Raw genomic sequence first — 17986 nt, 5'->3', positions numbered from 1 at the left:
ACACACACACACACACACACACACACACACACACACACACACACACACACACACACACACGCCTAGCTCTGGAACCATACTTAGCTAGTTCTGAAGCTGGACGTGGGGAGCGTTGCGAAGTGAAAAGTCCCCAGCGGGATATCTAAGTAGTGGATAAGTACAGACGTGGATCGACCCCGCGTTTTCTCTGCCATCTTAAAATCCCCTGCCATTTCCTGAAAGACTCCACAGCGACTCAGCAGAGGAGGGATTTTCTTTTAGAAGGACATGACTTGTGACTGTTTGATGATGCAGCTGGTCCTCTGTGCCTTAAGAGAAGGACGAGAGACCTGGGAATCCTGGCAACGACCTATAACGTGCACTTTTCATCTTTTCATGTCCACTCCGCCTGGTAACCCGATCTGCTCCTCGAGGCTTTGCACGTTGAGACGGAACCGATTCAGGACATCTCCCAGGCTCTCTCTCTCTCTCTCTCTCTCTCTCTCTCTCTCTCTCTCTCTCTCTCTCTCTCTCTCTCTCTCTCTCTCTCTCTCTCTCTCTCTCTCCGGGCGGCCAACTATGACAGCATGCCTGTTGTGGACTCACCCAGGGTCAACTCACAGTGGAGAGAAGCACCTTCGTGAGGCGATGGGAGGTGGAGGGAAGGGGAGGAGAAGGGGGGCTGGACCCACGGCCATGTGTGTCACTGTGTGTGAGCGTCCTTGTATGTGTGTGTGTGAGTGTCCATCCATGCAGTCCGTCCATCCGTGTGTCTGTTGTCTGTCCGTGTGTCTGTTGTCTGTCCGTGCCAATATTTCCTCACATCCTGCCCTGGACGTGTCCAAGGAGGCAGCAGTCAATTAAAATCTCTTGTTGCCTCGCTGAGGTAATTTGAAAGTGTTTACAGAGGGCAAGCTCGGATCAGTGCGTGTGCACTGTGGGATAGTTGTCCAGGGGGATGGAGGGGGGGGCTGAGCAATCAGCAAATAGCCTCTTCAACTGGTTCTACCCTGAAAGACTTGTGTACGGCTGCATGTAATTTAACCAAGGCTTCTATCAAATGAGCCATGCTAACAGACTAACAGAATAACATGCTGATAATCTCTATTTCCCCATTCAGCTAACAGGCTAACAGAATAACATGGTAATAATGTCTATTTCCCCCATTCAGCTAACAGGCTAACAGAATAACATGGTAATAATGTCTATTTCCCCCATTCAGCTAACAGGCTAACAGAATAACATGCTAATAATGTCTATTTCCCCCATTCAGCTAACAGGCTAACAGAATAACATGGTAATAATGTCTATTTCCCAAATGACACCCTATTCCCTACATAGTGCACTACGGTTGACCAGAGGTCTATGGGTAATTAGTGCACTATAAAATGGAACAGGGAGTCATTTGATACCCAAATGATGATTCTGGTGAAACCTGACAACTCCACTCGCAGGCTGGCAGCCAAATTAAATGATTTCAATCTCTCACTTGGTGGCTCTGAGAATGAGAGAGAGAATCAGTGAACGTTTTGGACAGAGAAAGGACACTTCTCTCTCATGATTCTACACTATTATGAAGGGCTAAACATGCATCTCATTGGAAGTAGTGGCTGAGGGTAGTGGAGGGGGGGTGGGGGTGTGTGTGGGGGGTCGAGGGGATGGTGTCCAGTTTTGAGTAGGAATGTCAAGGACAAGGCCACCCACGATATGACGGGGTGAAGGAAGGTGACGACGGGATGGAAACAAGATGCAGGAAATGTAAACAGGAGGAGAGGAGTGTTTGTTTGTCTGACGGCTCAGATTTAAACACACACACACGCACGCACACACGCACACTAAAGGCATCTCTCTGGGTGGGAATCAGGTGTTTGTTTGTCTGACGGCTCAGATTTAAACACACACACACACACACACACACACCACACACACACACACACACACACACACACACACACACACACACACACACACACACACACACACACACACACACACACACACACACACACACACACACACACACACACACACACACACACACACACACACACACACACACACACACACGGCACTGCCAGACTCGTATTTGTCAGAGGCTTCTCTCTCACACAGGAAGTAAACAATACCTTCTGTTGAACAGAACGGCCGCTCACATGAAATATGGACAACACTTCCTATTCCCTATGTAGTGTGTCCGAGTGGTCCAACACTTCTCATCCTGATGGCACCCTATTCCCTATGTAGTGTGTCCGAGTGGTCCAACACTTCTCATCCTGACGGCACCCTATTCCCTATGTAGTGTGTCCGAGTGGTCCAACACTTCTCATCCTGATGGCATCCTATTCCCTATGTAGTGTGTCCGAGTGGTCCAACACTTCTCATCCTGACGGCACCCTATTCCCTATGTAGTGTGTCCGAGTGGTCCAACACTTCTCATCCTGACGGCACCCTATTCCCTATGTAGTGTGTCCGAGTGGTCCAACACTTCTCATCCTGATGGCACCCTATTCCCTATGTAGTGTGTCCGAGTGGTCCAACACTTCTCATCCTGACGGCACCCTATTCCCTATGTAGTGTGTCCGAGTGGTCCAACACTTCTCATCCTGATGGCATCCTATTCCCTATGTAGTGTGTCCGAGTGGTCCAACACTTCTCATCCTGATGGCATCCTATTCCCTATGTAGTGTGTCCGAGTGGTCCAACACTTCTCATCCTGATGGCACCCTATTCCCTATGTAGTGTGTCCGAGTGGTCCAACACTTCTCATCCTGATGGCACCCTATTCCCTATGTAGTGTGTCCGAGTGGTCCAACACTTCTCATCCTGATGGCATCCTATTCCCTATGTAGTGTGTCCGAGTGGTCCAACACTTCTCATCCTGACGGCACCCTATTCCCTATGTAGTGTGTCCGAGTGGTCCAACACTTCTCATCCTGACGGCACCCTATTCCCTATGTAGTGTGTCCGAGTGGTCCAACACTTCTCATCCTGACGGCACCCTATTCCCTATGTAGTGTGTCCGAGTGGTCCAACACTTCTCATCCTGACGGCACCCTATTCCCTATGTAGTGTGTCCGAGTGGTCCAACACTTCTCATCCTGATGGCACCCTATTCCCTATGTAGTGTGTCCGAGTGGTCCAACACTTCTCATCCTGACGGCACCCTATTCCCTATGTAGTGTGTCCGAGTGGTCCAACACTTCTCATCCTGATGGCATCCTATTCCCTATGTAGTGTGTCCGAGTGGTCCAACACTTCTCATCCTGATGGCACCCTATTCCCTATGTAGTGTGTCCGAGTGGTCCAACACTTCTCATCCTGACGGCACCCTATTCCCTATGTAGTGTGTCCGAGTGGTCCAACACTTCTCATCCTGATGGCACCCTATTCCCTATGTAGTGTGTCCGAGTGGTCCAACACTGCTCATCCTGACGGCACCCTATTCCCTATGTAGTGTGTCCGAGTGGTCCAACACTTCTCATCCTGATGGCATCCTATTCCCTATGTAGTGTGTCCGAGTGGTCCAACACTTCTCATCCTGATGGCACCCTATTCCCTATGTAGTGTGTCCGAGTGGTCCAACACTTCTCATCCTGATGGCACCCTATTCCCTATGTAGTGTGTCCGAGTGGTCCAACACTTCTCATCCTGATGGCATCCTATTCCCTATGTAGTGTGTCCGAGTGGTCCAACACTTCTCATCCTGACGGCATCCTATTCCCTATGTAGTGTGTCCGAGTGGTCCAACACTTCTCATCCTGACGGCACCCTATTCCCTATGTAGTGTGTCCGAGTGGTCCAACACTTCTCATCCTGACGGCACCCTATTCCCTATGTAGTGTGTCCGAGTGGTCCAACACTTCTCAACGGCACCCTATTCCCTATGTAGTGTGTCCGAGTGGTCCAACACTTCTCATCCTGACGGCACCCTATTCCCTATGTAGTGTGTCCAGTGGTCCAACACTTCTCATCCTGACGGCACCCTATTCCCTATGTAGTGTGTCCAGTGGTCCAACACTTCTCATCCTGATGGCACCCTATTCCCTATGTAAAGTGGTCCAACACTTCTCATTTGAGGCACCCTATTCCCTATGTAGTGTGTCCGAGTGGTCCAACACTTCTCATCCTGACGGCACCCTATTCCCTATGTAGTGTGTCCGAGTGGTCCAACACTTCTCATCCTGATGGCATCCTATTCCCTATGTAGTGTGTCCGAGTGGTCCAACACTTCTCATCCTGATGGCACCCTATTCCCTATGTAGTGTGTCCGAGTGGTCCAACACTTCTCATCCTGATGGCACCCTATTCCCTATGTAGTGTGTCCGAGTGGTCCAACACTTCTCATCCTGATGGCATCCTATTCCCTATGTAGTGTGTCCGAGTGGTCCAACACTTCTCATCCTGATGGCATCCTATTCCCTATGTAGTGTGTCCGAGTGGTCCAACACTTCTCATCCTGATGGCATCCTATTCCCTATGTAGTGTGTCCGAGTGGTCCAACACTTCTCAACCGGACGGCACCCTATTCCCTATGTAGTGTGTCCGAGTGGTCCAACACTTCTCATCCTGACGGCACCCTATTCCCTATGTAGTGTGTCCGAGTGGTCCAACACTTCTCATCCTGATGGCACCCTATTCCCTATGTAGTGTGTCCGAGTGGTCCAACACTTCTCATCCTGATGGCATCCTATTCCCTATGTAGTGTGTCCGAGTGGTCCAACACTTCTCATCCTGATGGCATCCTATTCCCTATGTAGTGTGTCCGAGTGGTCCAACACTTCTCATCCTGATGGCACCCTATTCCCTATGTAGTGTGTCCGAGTGGTCCAACACTTCTCATCCTGATGGCATCCTATTCCCTATGTAGTGTGTCCGAGTGGTCCAACACTTCTCATCCTGATGGCATCCTATTCCCTATGTAGTGTGTCCGAGTGGTCCAACACTTCTCATCCTGACGGCACCCTATTCCCTATGTAGTGTGTCCGAGTGGTCCAACCTAGTGCACTAGGGAATAGGGTGCTAGTGAAAACAGGACATGGTCCTGACATGCCGGTCACACTACTAGCTACATTCTCTCATTGTCTCAGTTTGTAAAACCAGCCTCCCTGGAATTCACCACATTCATCACTTTCTGAATTGAGAAAACAAACATTTTGAGGCATATTTGGAGTGAAAACCTGATACAGAATATGAACATGGAGTAATCTGAATATAATGGGAATGTGAGGTCATACACACCTACACACACACGCACACACTCACACACACACACACTCTCACACACACGCACGCACGCACACGTGCACACACACACACACATACACACACACACACACACACATCACTAGACGTATTCCGGGTTGGAGCGAGCGGTCGCATCCGCATTTCGCTCCGCAGGTAGTATAACTTTTTCATTACATTTCATTATAGTACAACGGTTTGATTTGTCTAATCTTAGCAATTTCTTCTTAGCTAGCTACATAGCCGTCTTTGTATCAAAGATAATTGCGTAATTATCGTAGTCGTCCTAACGTAGTCTTCACTGCTCTGCCCAGCAGCTAGCCAGCTAGCAAACGTCCACCGATTAGCAGCACTGTAGAAACTATTACACTCAACTGAACGACTTGATTAGTGTAGTGTTAGCTAGCTACATAGCTGTCTTTGCTGTCTTCGTATCCAAGATAATTGTGTAGTTTAGAGTGTGTAGTCTTAGAGTGATTATCTTAATTTACCGAGGTTAGCTAGCCAGCTATTTGTCGTCCTCAACGTAGGAGATTCTGCTAGCTAGCCAACAGCTAGCCAACGTCTTCCGAATAGAACTCAACAACCGGTCGCATTCCACTTCGCTCCACAGGTAGTATCACATTTTCACTTCATTTCATTAAAGTACAACGGTTTGATTTGTTTGATCGTAGCCGTCTTTGTATCAAAGATAATTGTGTAGTCAGAGCAACTTTCTAGGTTAGCTAGCCAGCTATTGTCGTTCTTTTAACGCAACGTAACGTAAACAACACTGCTAGCTAGCCAGCTAGCCCCGAATAGCAGCACTGTAGAAACTATTACACTCAACGGAACGACCTGATTGCCAGTAGTAGTCAACAACGCAGTCAGCTAGCCTACTTCAGCAGTACTGTATCATTTTAATCATTTTGTAGCCTGTCAACTATGTGTCTGTCTATCCCTGTTCTCTCCTCTCTGCACAGACCATACAAACGCTCCACACCGCGTGGCCGCGCCACCCTAATCTGGTGGTCCCAGCGCGCACGACCCACGTGGAGTTCCAGCTCTCCGGTAGCCTCTGGAACTGCCGATCTGCGGCCAACAAGGCAGAGTTCATCTCAGCCTATGCCTCCCTCCAGTCCCTCGACTTCTTGGCACTGACGGAAACATGGATCACCACAGATAACACTGCCACTCCTACTGCTCTCTCTTCGTCCGCCCACGTGTTCTCGCACACCCCGAGAGCTTCTGGTCAGCGGGGTGGTGGCACCGGGATCCTCATCTCTCCCAAGTGGTCATTCTCTCTTTCTCCCCTTACCCATCTGTCTATCGCCTCCTTTGAATTCCATGCTGTCACAGTTACCAGCCCTTTCAAGCTTAACATCCTTATCATTTATCGCCCTCCAGGTTCCCTCGGAGAGTTCATCAATGAGCTTGATGCCTTGATAAGCTCCTTTCCTGAGGACGGCTCACCTCTCACAGTTCTGGGCGACTTTAACCTCCCCACGTCTACCTTTGACTCATTCCTCTCTGCCTCCTTCTTTCCACTCCTCTCCTCTTTTGACCTCACCCTCTCACCTTCCCCCTACTCACAAGGCAGGCAATACGCTCAACCTCATCTTTACTAGATGCTGTTCTTCCACTAACCTCATTGCAACTCCCCTCCAAGTCTCCGACCACTACCACTACTATATCCTTTTCCCTCTCGCTCTCATCCAACACTTCCCACACTGCCCCTACTCGGATGGTATCGCGCCGTCCCAACCTTCGCTCTCTCTCCCCGCTACTCTCTCCTCTTCCATCCTATCATCTCTTCCCTCTGCTCAAACCTTCTCCAACCTATCTCCTGATTCTGCCTCCTCAACCCTCCTCTCCTCCCTTTCTGCATCCTTTGACTCTCTATGCCCCCTATCCTCCAGGCCGGCTCGGTCCTCCCCTCCCGCTCCGTGGCTCGACGACTCATTGCGAGCTCACAGAACAGGGCTCCGGGCACCCGAGCGGAAATGGAGGAAAACTCGCCTCCCTGCGGACCTGGCATCCTTTCGCTCCCTCCTCTCTACATTTTCCTCTTCTGTCTCCGCTGCTAAAGCCACTTTCTACCACTCTAAATTCCAAGCTTCTGCCTCTAACCCTAGGAAGCTCTTTGCCACCTTCTCCTCCCTCCTGAATCCCCCCCCCCTCCTCCCTCTCTGCAGATGACTTCGTCAACCATTTTGAAAAGAAGGTCGACGACATCCGATCCTCGTTTGCTAAGTCAAACGACACCGCTGGTTCTGCTCACACTGCCCTACCTTGTGCTCTGACCTCTTTTCCCTCTCTCTCCAGATGAAATCTCGCGTCTTGTGATGGCCGGCCGCCCAACAACCTGCCCGCTTGACCCTATCCCCTCCTCTCTTCTCCAGACCATTTCCGGAGACCTTCTCCCTTACCTCACCTCGCTCATCAACTCATCCCTGACCGCTGGCTACGTCCCTTCCGTCTTCAAGAGAGCGAGAGTTGCACCCCTTCTGAAAAAACCTACACTCGATCCCTCCGATGTCAACAACTACAGACCAGTATCCCTTCTTTCTTTTCTCTCCAAAACTCTTGAACGTGCCGTCCTTGGCCAGCTCTCCCGCTATCTCTCTCAGAATGACCTTCTTGATCCAAATCAGTCAGGTTTCAAGACTAGTCATTCAACTGAGACTGCTCTTCTCTGTATCACGGAGACGCTCCGCACCGCTAAAGCTAACTCTCTCTCCTCTGCTCTCATCCTTCTAGACCTATCGGCTGCCTTCGATACTGTGAACCATCAGATCCTCCTCTCCACCCTCTCCGAGTTGGGCATCTCCGGCGCGGCCCACGCTTGGATTGCGTCCTACCTGACAGGTCGCTCCTACCAGGTGGCGTGGCGAGAATCTGTCTCCTCACCACGCGCTCTTACCACTGGTGTCCCCCAGGGCTCTGTTCTAGGCCCTCTCCTATTCTCGCTATACACCAAGTCACTTGGCTCTGTCATAACCTCACATGGTCTCTCCTAGCATTGCTATGCAGACGACACACAATTAATCTTCTCCTTTCCCCCTTCTGATGACCAGGTGGCGAATCGCATCTCTGCATGTCTGGCAGACATATCAGTGTGGATGACGGATCACCACCTCAAGCTGAACCTCGGCAAGACGGAGCTGCTCTTCCTCCCGGGGAAGGACTGCCCGTTCCATGATCTCGCCATCACGGTTGACAACTCCATTGTGTCCTCCTCCCAGAGCGCTAAGAACCTTGGCATGATCCTGGACAACACCCTGTCGTTCTCAACTAACATCAAGGCGGTGGCCCGTTCCTGTAGGTTCATGCTCTACAACATCCGCAGAGTACGACCCTGCCTCACACAGGAAGCGGCGCAGGTCCTAATCCAGGCACTTGTCATCTCCCGTCTGGATTACTGCAACTCGCTGTTGGCTGGGCTCCCTGCCTGTGCCATTAAACCCCTACAACTCATCCAGAACGCCGCAGCCCGTCTGGTGTTCAACCTTCCCAAGTTCTCTCACGTCACCCCGCTCCTCCGCTCTCTCCACTGGCTTCCAGTTGAAGCTCGCATCCGCTACACACACGTACACACGCACACGTACGCACACCCACATGCGCACACACACACACACACACACACACACACACACACACACCCACACACACACACACACCCACCCACCCAGACCAGTGTACTCACAGAGACCGTAGGGAAGTCAGTCCCTGGAATGTGTCAGCTTGCAGCTCTTCAATTTCATTGTGGTGCAGATCACTATAAAATACAACAACAAAACAAAAAGCAATTGAAACTGTTTTTATTGTAAAGCCACGGCTCATATCGTTTTATACGGCTTCTGCGGTTGCCAAGACACTCACATTTTCTGAATCTTCTCACATCCTCTGAAGCTGGGCAGAGCCTGGATCATGTTGTAGGACAGATCTCTGTGTGAGGAAGGGACAGAAAGGGGATCCAATGTAACCTCCACTACCATTATACTGGACTACTATGTATTTTCAGATAGGTCACTTTTATTCATCTGATTTAAACACGGGGAAATGTGGACCGAGGGCATGATGCTCTTTGGGAGTCTGTGCCAGGTTATTGTGAAGCAGTTTTTCATAAACTAGGCCAGGTAGCCTAGTGGTTAGAGGCAGGTAGCCTAGTGGTTAGAGACAGGTAGCCTAGTGGTTAGAGGCAGGTAGCCTAGTGGCTAGTGGTTAGAGGCAGGGTAGCCTAGTGGTTAGAGGTAGGTAGCCTAGTGGTTAGAGGCAGGTAGCCTAGTGGTTAGAGACAGGTAGCCTAGTGGTTAGAGGCAGGTAGCCTAGTGGCTAGTGGTTAGAGGCAGGGTAGCCTAGTGGTTAGAGGTAGGTAGCCTAGTGGTTAGAGGCAGGTAGCCTAGTGGTTAGAGGTAGGGTAGCCTAGTGGTTAGAGGTAGGGTAGCCTAGTGGTCAGAGGTAGGTAGCCTAGTGGTTAGAGGCAGGTAGCCTAGTGGTTAGAGGTAGGGTAGCCTAGTGGTTAGAGGTAGGGTAGCCTAGTGGTTAGAGGTAGGTAGCCTAGTGGTTAGAGGCAGGTAGCCTAGTGGTTAGAGGCAGGTAGCCCAGTGGTTAGAGGCAGGTAGCCTAGTGGTTAGAGGCAGGTAGCCCAGTGGTTAGAGGCAGGTAGCCTAGCGGTTAGAGGCAGGTAGCCTAGTGGTTAGTGGCAGGTAGTCTAGTGGTTAGAGGCAGGTGGCCTAGTGATTAGAGGCAGGTACTCACAGCACTTGCAGGTTGGGTAGTTGGTCACACACAGTGGTAGGTAGGGATGTGATGCGAGCTCCAGTGATGGTCCTACACAGAGTTCAAAGGTCACATGATATTATCCCTGGATCTGTGTAAAAGCCTTGTGAATAGATTCATTCACTGTATGTGCAGGACATTCCCCAGGGCAGTTTGTTTATATGTATAATAAATGTCCTGATATGTGCCTTGGTACATAATCACACTAGTAGAACTAAGAAACACTTATTCATTTAAAAACCCAACACCAACACTATGAAAACCAACACGTCTCAACGTAAATGACAACTCTGCACAAGAACGTCAACATTGGATAAAATAATAATCATTAATGATAAAAAAAACACTTGTATTTTGGGGGTTTTCGGTTTCAATCCCGGTGAAGACCAGAAGGTTACATGCTGGTTAAGACAACACATGAGCTGGGAGTCAAGCAGGTTATAACAGCAAACAGTACATTTTCAAATAGGAACAATTCCATGAAATGATTTGGTTGTGTAGCAGGTCACACAGTGGTTTGGGTGTTAGCATTGGGTCTGAATGGTTGGGTGTTAGCATTGGGTGTTAGCATTGGGTGTTAGCATTGGGTCTGAATGGTTGGGTGTTAGCATTGGGTGTTAGCATTGGGTCTGAATGGTTGGGTGTTAGCATTGGGTGTTAGCATTGGGTCTGAATGGTTGGGTGTTAGCATTGGGTGTTAGCATTGGGTCTGAATGGTTGGGTGTTAGCATTGGGTGTTAGCATTGGGTCTGAATGGTTGGGTGTTAGCATTGGGTGTTAGCATTGGGTGTTAGCATTGGGTCTGAATGGTTGGGTGTTAGCATTGGGTGTTAGCATTGGGTCTGAATGGTTGGGTGTTAGCATTGGGTGTTAGCATTGGGTCTGAATGGTTGGGTGTTAGCATTGGGTCTGAATGGTTGGGTGTTAGCATTGGGTGTTAGCATTGGGTCTGAATGGTTGGGTGTTAGCATTGGGTCTGAATGGTTGGGTGTTAGCATTGTGGTGTTAGCATTGGGTCTGAATGGTTGAGTGTTAGCATTGGGTCTGAATGGTTGGGTGTTAGCATTGGGTCTGAACGGTTGAGTGTTAGCATTAGGTCTGAACGGTTGGGTGTTAGCATTGGGTCTGAATGGTTAGGTGTTAGCATTGGGTGTTAGCATTGGGTCTGAATGGTTTGGTGTTAGCATTGGGTCTGAACGGTTGGGTGTTAGCATTAGGTCTGAATGGTTGGGTGAAGCATTGCTCGCTGGACTTACAGGCTCTCAAGACTCTTGGTGCCAGTGAGGTCCGGGAACTCTGTGATTTCTGCTGCACCATTCAGAGATCTGGATACAAAGGACAAGAGACAGAAAGAGAGAGAGAGAGAGGGGGGGCAGAGACAGAAAGAGAGAGAGAGAGGGGGGCAGAGACAGAAAGAGAGAGGGGGGGCAGAGACAGAAAGAGAGAGAGAGAGGGGGGCAGAGAGAGAGAGGGGGCAGAGAGAGAGAGAGAGAGGGGGGGCAGAGAGGGGGGGCAGAGAGAGAGAGAGAAAGAGAGGGAGAGAGAGGGGAAAGAGAGAGAGAGAGGGGGGCAGAGAGAGAGAGGGGGGGCAGAGAGAGAGAGAGAGTGAGAGAGGGGGGGCAGGAGAGAGAGAGAGAGAGAGAGAGAGAGATACAGAGAGAGAGAGAGAGATACAGAGAGAGAGAGAGGGAGAGAGGGAGAGATTAGAAAATGAGAGAGAGAGGGTGGGGGACAGAGAGAGAGAGAGAGAAGGGGTGGGGGACAGAGAGAGAGAGAGAGAGAGAGAAGGGGTGGGGGGACAGGGGGAGAGAGAGAGAGAGAGAGAGAGAGAGAGAGAGAGAGAGGTGGGGGACAGAGAGAGAGAGAGAGAGAGAGAGAGAGAGAGAGAGAGAGAGAGAGAGAGAGAGAGAGAGAGAGAGGGTGGGGGACAGAGAGAGAGAGAGAGAGATGACAGATGCATTAGAAAAGGAGAGAGAGCAGACCTTTCCATGATACTAGTCTGAAGTGTACAGAGTTCATGTATATATCATAGATATATTCTCGCTTCACGGCAAGAATTCATCCATTTCACTTCACTTCATATAACCTTTATTCAAACAAACAAATTGTTTTTCATTTTTATATCAAACTAAAGTTAGTGTTTGACTGTTTGACTTACAGTGTCCGCAGCTCAGGGAGGTGCTGGAAGGCCGACTGGCCAACAAACTGAATGGGGTTGTCGTAGAAGAATCTGTTTGAAGACAGAACACTGTGTAAACCCAGGCAACGGGCCAGACAGACACAGTTCACATTGTAGCACGTCTGTCCAGACAGACAGACAGACAGGACTAGGAGAGAGACAGGACTAGGAGAGAGACAGGACTAGGAGAGAGACAGGACTAGGGGAGAGACAGGACTAGGAGAGAGACAGGACTAGGAGAGAGACAGGACTAGGGGAGAGACAGGACTAGGAGAGAGACAGGACTAGGAGAGAAACAGGACTAGGAGAGGGACAGGACTAGGAGAGAAACAGGACTAGGAGAGGGACAGGACTAGGAGAGAGACAGGACTAGGAGAGAGACAGGACTAGGGGAGAGACAGGACTAGGAGAGAGACAGGACTAGGAGAGAGACAGGACTAGGAGAGAGACAGGACTAGGAGAGAGACAGGACTAGGGGAGAGACAGGACTAGGGGAGAGACAGGACTAGGGGAGAGACAGGACTAGGAGAGAAACAGGACTAGGGGAGAGACAGGACTAGGAGAGAGACAGGACTAGGAGAGAGACAGGACTAGGAGAGAGACAGGACTAGGGGAGAGACAGGACTAGGAGAGAGACAGGACTAGGAGAGAGACAGGACTAGGAGACTAGGAGAAGACAGGACTAGGAGAGGGACAGGACTAGGAGAGGGACAGGACTAGGAGAGAGACAGGACTAGGAGAGAGACAGGACTAGGAGAGAGACAGGACTAGGAGAGAGACAGGACTAGGAGAGAGACAGGACTAGGAGAGGGACAGGTCTATAGGGAGGGCTAGGTGAGGGACAGGTCTATAGGGAGGGCTAGGTGAGGGACAGGTCTATAGGGAGGGCTAGGTGAGGGACTGGTCTATAGGGAGGGCTAGGTGAGGGACTGGTCTAGGAGAGAGACAGGACTAGGTGAGGGACTGGTCTATAGGGAGGGCTAGGTGAGGGACTGGTCTAGGAGAGAGACAGGACTAGGTGAGGGACAGGTCTATAGGGAGGGCTAGGTGAGGGACAGGTCTATAGGGAGGACTAGGTGATGAGGTGAGAAATGTTTCAATGGCCAAATTATCCGTTCCATATTTATCCAATCTAGTGGTGAAATAGTTCTGGCTCTGCTCTGCCCGGGCCGGGCTATATCCATGTTGTTAACTCTGGGCTGGGAAGGGAGGAAGGATGGAAGGATGGAGGGAGGGAGGGATGATCAGGAGAGATAGATCTTTCTGTGCTCAACAGGTATTTGGCCCTGTTCGGTAATATGCTGCGGGTTGCGGCTAGGAAATGAGGTTGGGATTTATAGTGGAGGAGAATCTGAACAACAGGGTTCGGGGGGAGTTGGACTTGAATAAAGTTCAACACGACATCGACCTTGGGAGAGGGAGAATATCTCAAAAGAACCACTCTGCTCAGCTTTAACAGCAAACCAAGTGGTAGGGCTGCCAAGTTGTTGTTTTTCAAATGAAGGATTGGGAAGGGTCTGTTCTAGTGTTGGATTGGTCCACTGGCCAGGAACTGGTATAGCTAGAGGTGCTGGAAGTTACCAGCAGGTTCAGGATCAGAGTGTGGAGAAAAGGAGCGAGAAAGAGAGAGGGGGAGAGAAAGAGAAAGAGAGGGAGGGCGGGAGGGAGGGAGGGAAGGAGAAAGAGAGAGAAAGAAAGAACGAAAGAAAGGGAGGGAGGGAGGGAGGGAGGGAGGGAGGGAAAGAGAGAGAAAGAAAGAACGAAAGAAAGGGAGGGAGGGAGGGAGGGAGGGAGAAAGAGAGAGAAAGAAAGAAGAAAGAAAGGGAGGGAGGGAGGGAGGGAGGGGGAGGGAGGGAGGGAGGGAGGGAGGGAGGGAGGGAGGGAGGGAGGGAGGGAGGGAGGGAGGGAGAGAGAGAGAGAAAGAGAGAGAAAGAAAGAACGAAAGAAAGGGAGGGAGGGAGGGAGGGAGGGAGGGAGGGAGAGAGAGAGAGAGAGAAAGAAAGAACGAAAGAAAGGGAGGGAGGGAGGGAGGGAGAAAGAGAGAGACAGAGAAAGAAAGAAAGAACGAAAGAACGGGAGGGAGGGAGGGAGGGAGGGAGGGAGGGAGAAAGAGAGATCAGCAGAATTCAAGGATCAGGGTGAAGCTATTTTGGCTGGCCAACTATGCAGATATCTCCGCCCGGACACACTTCGTTCTGTTCTGTTTTCTGAGCTGAGACGCTGAGGACATGAAGGAGTTTCACGCCAAACAGACAATAAGCAAAAACAGAACCTTTTTTATTTTTCATAAACCTCACAGCATTAAGAACATACACTATGTATACAAAAGTATGCAGAGACCCCTTCCAATTAGTGGATTCGGTTATATCAGCCACACCCATTGCTGACAGGTGTATCAATTCAAGCACACGGCCATGCAATGTCCATAGACAAATATTGACAGTAGAATGGCCTTACTGAAGAGCTCAGTGACTTTCAACATGGCTCCGTCATAGGATGCCACCTTTCCAACATGTCAGTTAGTCCTGCCCCGCTAGGAGCTTGTCTCAGTCACCTGTAAGGGCTGTTATTGTGAAGTGGAAATGTTTAGGAGAAACAACGGCTCAGCCGCGAAGTGGTAGGCCACACAAACACAGAACGGGACCGCCGAGTGCTGAAGCACATACCGAGTTACAAACTGCCCCTGGAAGCAACGTCAGCATAATAACTGTTTGTTTGCTTCATGAAATGGGTTTCCATGGCCGAGCAGCCACACACAAGTCTAAGATCACCATGCGTAATGTCAAGTGGTCCTTCTGTAGCTCAGTTGGTAGAGCATGGCGCCTGTAATGCCAGGGTAGTGGGTTCGATCCCCGGGACCACCCATACGTAGAATGTATGCACACATGACTGTAAGTCGCTTTGGATAAAAGCGTCCGCTAAATGGCATATATTAACTCGAGTGGTGTAAACCTTGCCGTCATTGAACTCAGTGGAAATGTGTTCTCCGCTTCACCATCTGGCAGTCCGACGGACCAATCTGGGTTTGGCAGATGCCACGAGAAAGCTACCTGCCCCAATACATAGAGCCAACTGTAAAGTTTGGTGGAAGAGGAATAATGGTCTGGGGCTGTTTTTCATGGTTCAGACTAGGCCACTTAGTTCCAGTGACGTGACATCTTAACGCTGCAGCATACAATGACATTCTAGACAATTCTGTGCTTCCAACTTTGTGGCAACAGTTTGGGGAAAGACCCTTTCCTGTTTCAGTATGACAATGCCCCCGTGCATAAAGTGAGGTCCATACAGAAATGGTTTATTGAGATCGGTGTGGAAGAACTTAACTGGTCTGCACAGAGCCCTGACCTCAACCCCATCGACCACCTTTAGGATGAATTGGAACGCTAACTGCAAGCCAGGTCTAATCGCCCGACCTCACTAATGCTCTTGTTGGCTGAATGGAAGTAAGTCCCCGTAGCAATGTTCCAACAACTAGTGGAAACTCTTCCCAGAAGAGTGGAGGTTGTTATAGCAGCAATGTTCCAACATCTAGTGGAAAGCCTTCCCAGAAGAGTGGAGGCTGTTAAAGCAGCAATGTTCCAACATCTAGTGGAAAGCCTTCCCAGAAGAGTGGAGGCTGTTATAGCAGCAAAGTGGGGGGACCAACTCCATATTAATGGCCGTGAGTTTGAAATGAGACGAACGGGTGTCCACATACCTTTGGTAATGTAGTGTAGTTTGATGAAGAGAGAAAAAAGTCCTTGTCATGTGACGGAAACTATAATAGTTTGTATTCACACCGTATTACTAACTATAAGCTGTAACAGGCATTTCTCTACGGCCGCAATAACACCTGCTAAATATGTGTATGTGACCAATAACATCTGCTAAATATGTGACCAATAACATCTGCTAAATATGTGACCAATAACATCTACTGAATATGTGATCCTGAAATCACATCTACTAAATATGTGACCAATAACATCTACTGAATATGTGACCAATCACATCTGCTGAATATGTGACCAATAACATCTGGTACACACACACACACACACACACACACACACACACACACACACACACACACACACACACACACACACACACACACACACACACACACACACACACACACACACACACACACACACACACACACACACACACACACACACACACACACACACAAAGACACTGGGTTGTAGTGGAAGCGGGATCTCTTGGCGAAAGCAGCAGTCTGATTGGCGTCGTTAGTTATGTCGACCTACATTGTCAGAAGAGTGGAGTGTCCAGTGAAGGCCTGCTCGGGGATGGACTTGATGTTGTTGCTGTGGAAACCCCTGGAAGGTGAACATTACAACAGATGGTTGAAGGAGGTTACAGACCAGAGGGTGGACTGAGGACAGGACAAAGGTCAGAGGTCAGGGGTCAGGGCAGCGTTAGCACAGCTGGCAGTAAAGACATATAGACATGCATACTCACAGCTCCTTCAGGGTGCTCAGGGCTCTGATTGCAATAGGGAACTCTTCCAGGTTGTTGTAGTTGAGATCTCTGTCAGGGGAAGGAGGTAGGGGGAGGTATGGAGGGAGGGAGGTATGGAGGGAGGGAGAGGTACAGAGGGGGGAGAGGTACAGAGGGGGGGTATGGAGGGAGGGAGAGGTACGGAGGGAGGGGGGGAGGTACGGAGGGAGGGAGGAGGAGGGAGGGAGAGGAGGGGAAGGTACGGAGGGAAGGGAAGGAGGGAGGGGGAGGTACGGAGGGAGGGAGAGGGGAGGGAGGGGGAGGTACGGAGGGAGGGAGGGAGAGGTACGGAGGGGGGAGAGGTAGGGAGGGAGGGGGAGGTATGGAGGGAGGGAGAGGTAGGGAGGGAGGGAGAGGTACGGAGGGGGGAGAGGTAGGGAGGGAGGGGGAGGTACGGAGGGAGGGAGAGGTAGGGAGGGAGGGGGAGGTACGGAGGGAGGGAGAGGTACGGAGGGAGGGAGGGGGGGAGGTACGGAGGGAGGGGAGGTACGGAGGGAGGGGAGGTACAGAGGGAGGGGGGGAGGTACGGAGGGAGGGAGAGGTACGGAGGGGGGAGAGGTAGGGAGGGAGGGGGAGGTACGGAGGGAGGGAGAGGTAGGGAGGGAGGGGGAGGGAGGTACGGAGGGAGGGAGAGGTACGGAGGGAAGGAGGTACGGGGGAGGGTACGGAGGGAGGGGAGGTAGGGACGGGGGGAGGTACGGAGGGAAGGAGAGGTACGGAGGGGGTGGTACGGAGGAGGGAGGGGAGGTACGGAGGGAGGGAGGGGAGGTACGGAGGGGGGGAGGGAGAGGTACGGAGGGAGGGGGAGGTACGGAGGGAGGGAGAGGTACGGAGGGAGGGGGGGAGGTACGGAGGGAGGGAGAGGTACGGGAGGGGGAGGGAGGGAGGTACGGAGGGAGGGAGAGGTACGGAGGGAGGTAGAGGTACGGAGGGAGGGAGAGGTAGGGAGGGGGAGGTACGGAGGGAAGGAGAGGTACGGAGGAGGAGGTACGGAGGGAGGGGGAGGTACGGAGGGAGAGGTACGGACAAGGGAGAGGTACGGAGGGAGGGAGAGGTACGGAGGGAGAGGTACGGAGGAGGGGGGAGGTATGGAGGGGGAGGTACGGAGGGAGGGAGAGGTACGGAGGAGGGGGAGGTACGGAGGGGGAGGTACGGAGGGAGGGAGAGGTACGGAGGGAGGGAGAGGAGAGGTAGGGAGGGAGGGAGAGGTATGGAGGGAGGGAGAGGTACGGAGGGAGGGAGAGGTAGGGAGGGAGGGAGAGGTACGGAGGGAGGGAGAGGTAGGGAGGGAGGGAGAGGTAGGGAGGGAGGGAGAGGTAT

The 17986-nt window shown here is 51.1% G+C and overlaps 1 protein-coding gene across 1 annotated transcript in view; it reads right to left on the bottom strand.

Moving 5' to 3' along the window:
- Positions 1–17986, bottom strand: part of LOC123995973 (leucine-rich repeat-containing G-protein coupled receptor 5-like) — a 124117-nt gene that overhangs the window by 21947 nt on the left and 84184 nt on the right. The window contains exons 6-12 of the mRNA XM_046299625.1: positions 16628–16696; positions 16414–16485; positions 12140–12211; positions 11238–11306; positions 9961–10032; positions 9082–9147; positions 8906–8977 (exon numbers count right to left, since the gene is read on the bottom strand). Coding sequence (XP_046155581.1) covers positions 8906–8977; positions 9082–9147; positions 9961–10032; positions 11238–11306; positions 12140–12211; positions 16414–16485; positions 16628–16696 — 492 coding nt within the window. The remainder of the gene's footprint in view (positions 1–8905; positions 8978–9081; positions 9148–9960; positions 10033–11237; positions 11307–12139; positions 12212–16413; positions 16486–16627; positions 16697–17986) is intronic.

The sequence above is a fragment of the Oncorhynchus gorbuscha genome, linkage group LG14 (assembly GCF_021184085.1).
Source record: "Oncorhynchus gorbuscha isolate QuinsamMale2020 ecotype Even-year linkage group LG14, OgorEven_v1.0, whole genome shotgun sequence".
In the NCBI taxonomy this organism is placed as follows: Eukaryota; Metazoa; Chordata; class Actinopteri; order Salmoniformes; family Salmonidae; genus Oncorhynchus; species Oncorhynchus gorbuscha.
This window is presented reverse-complemented; position numbering and strand designations above follow the sequence as displayed.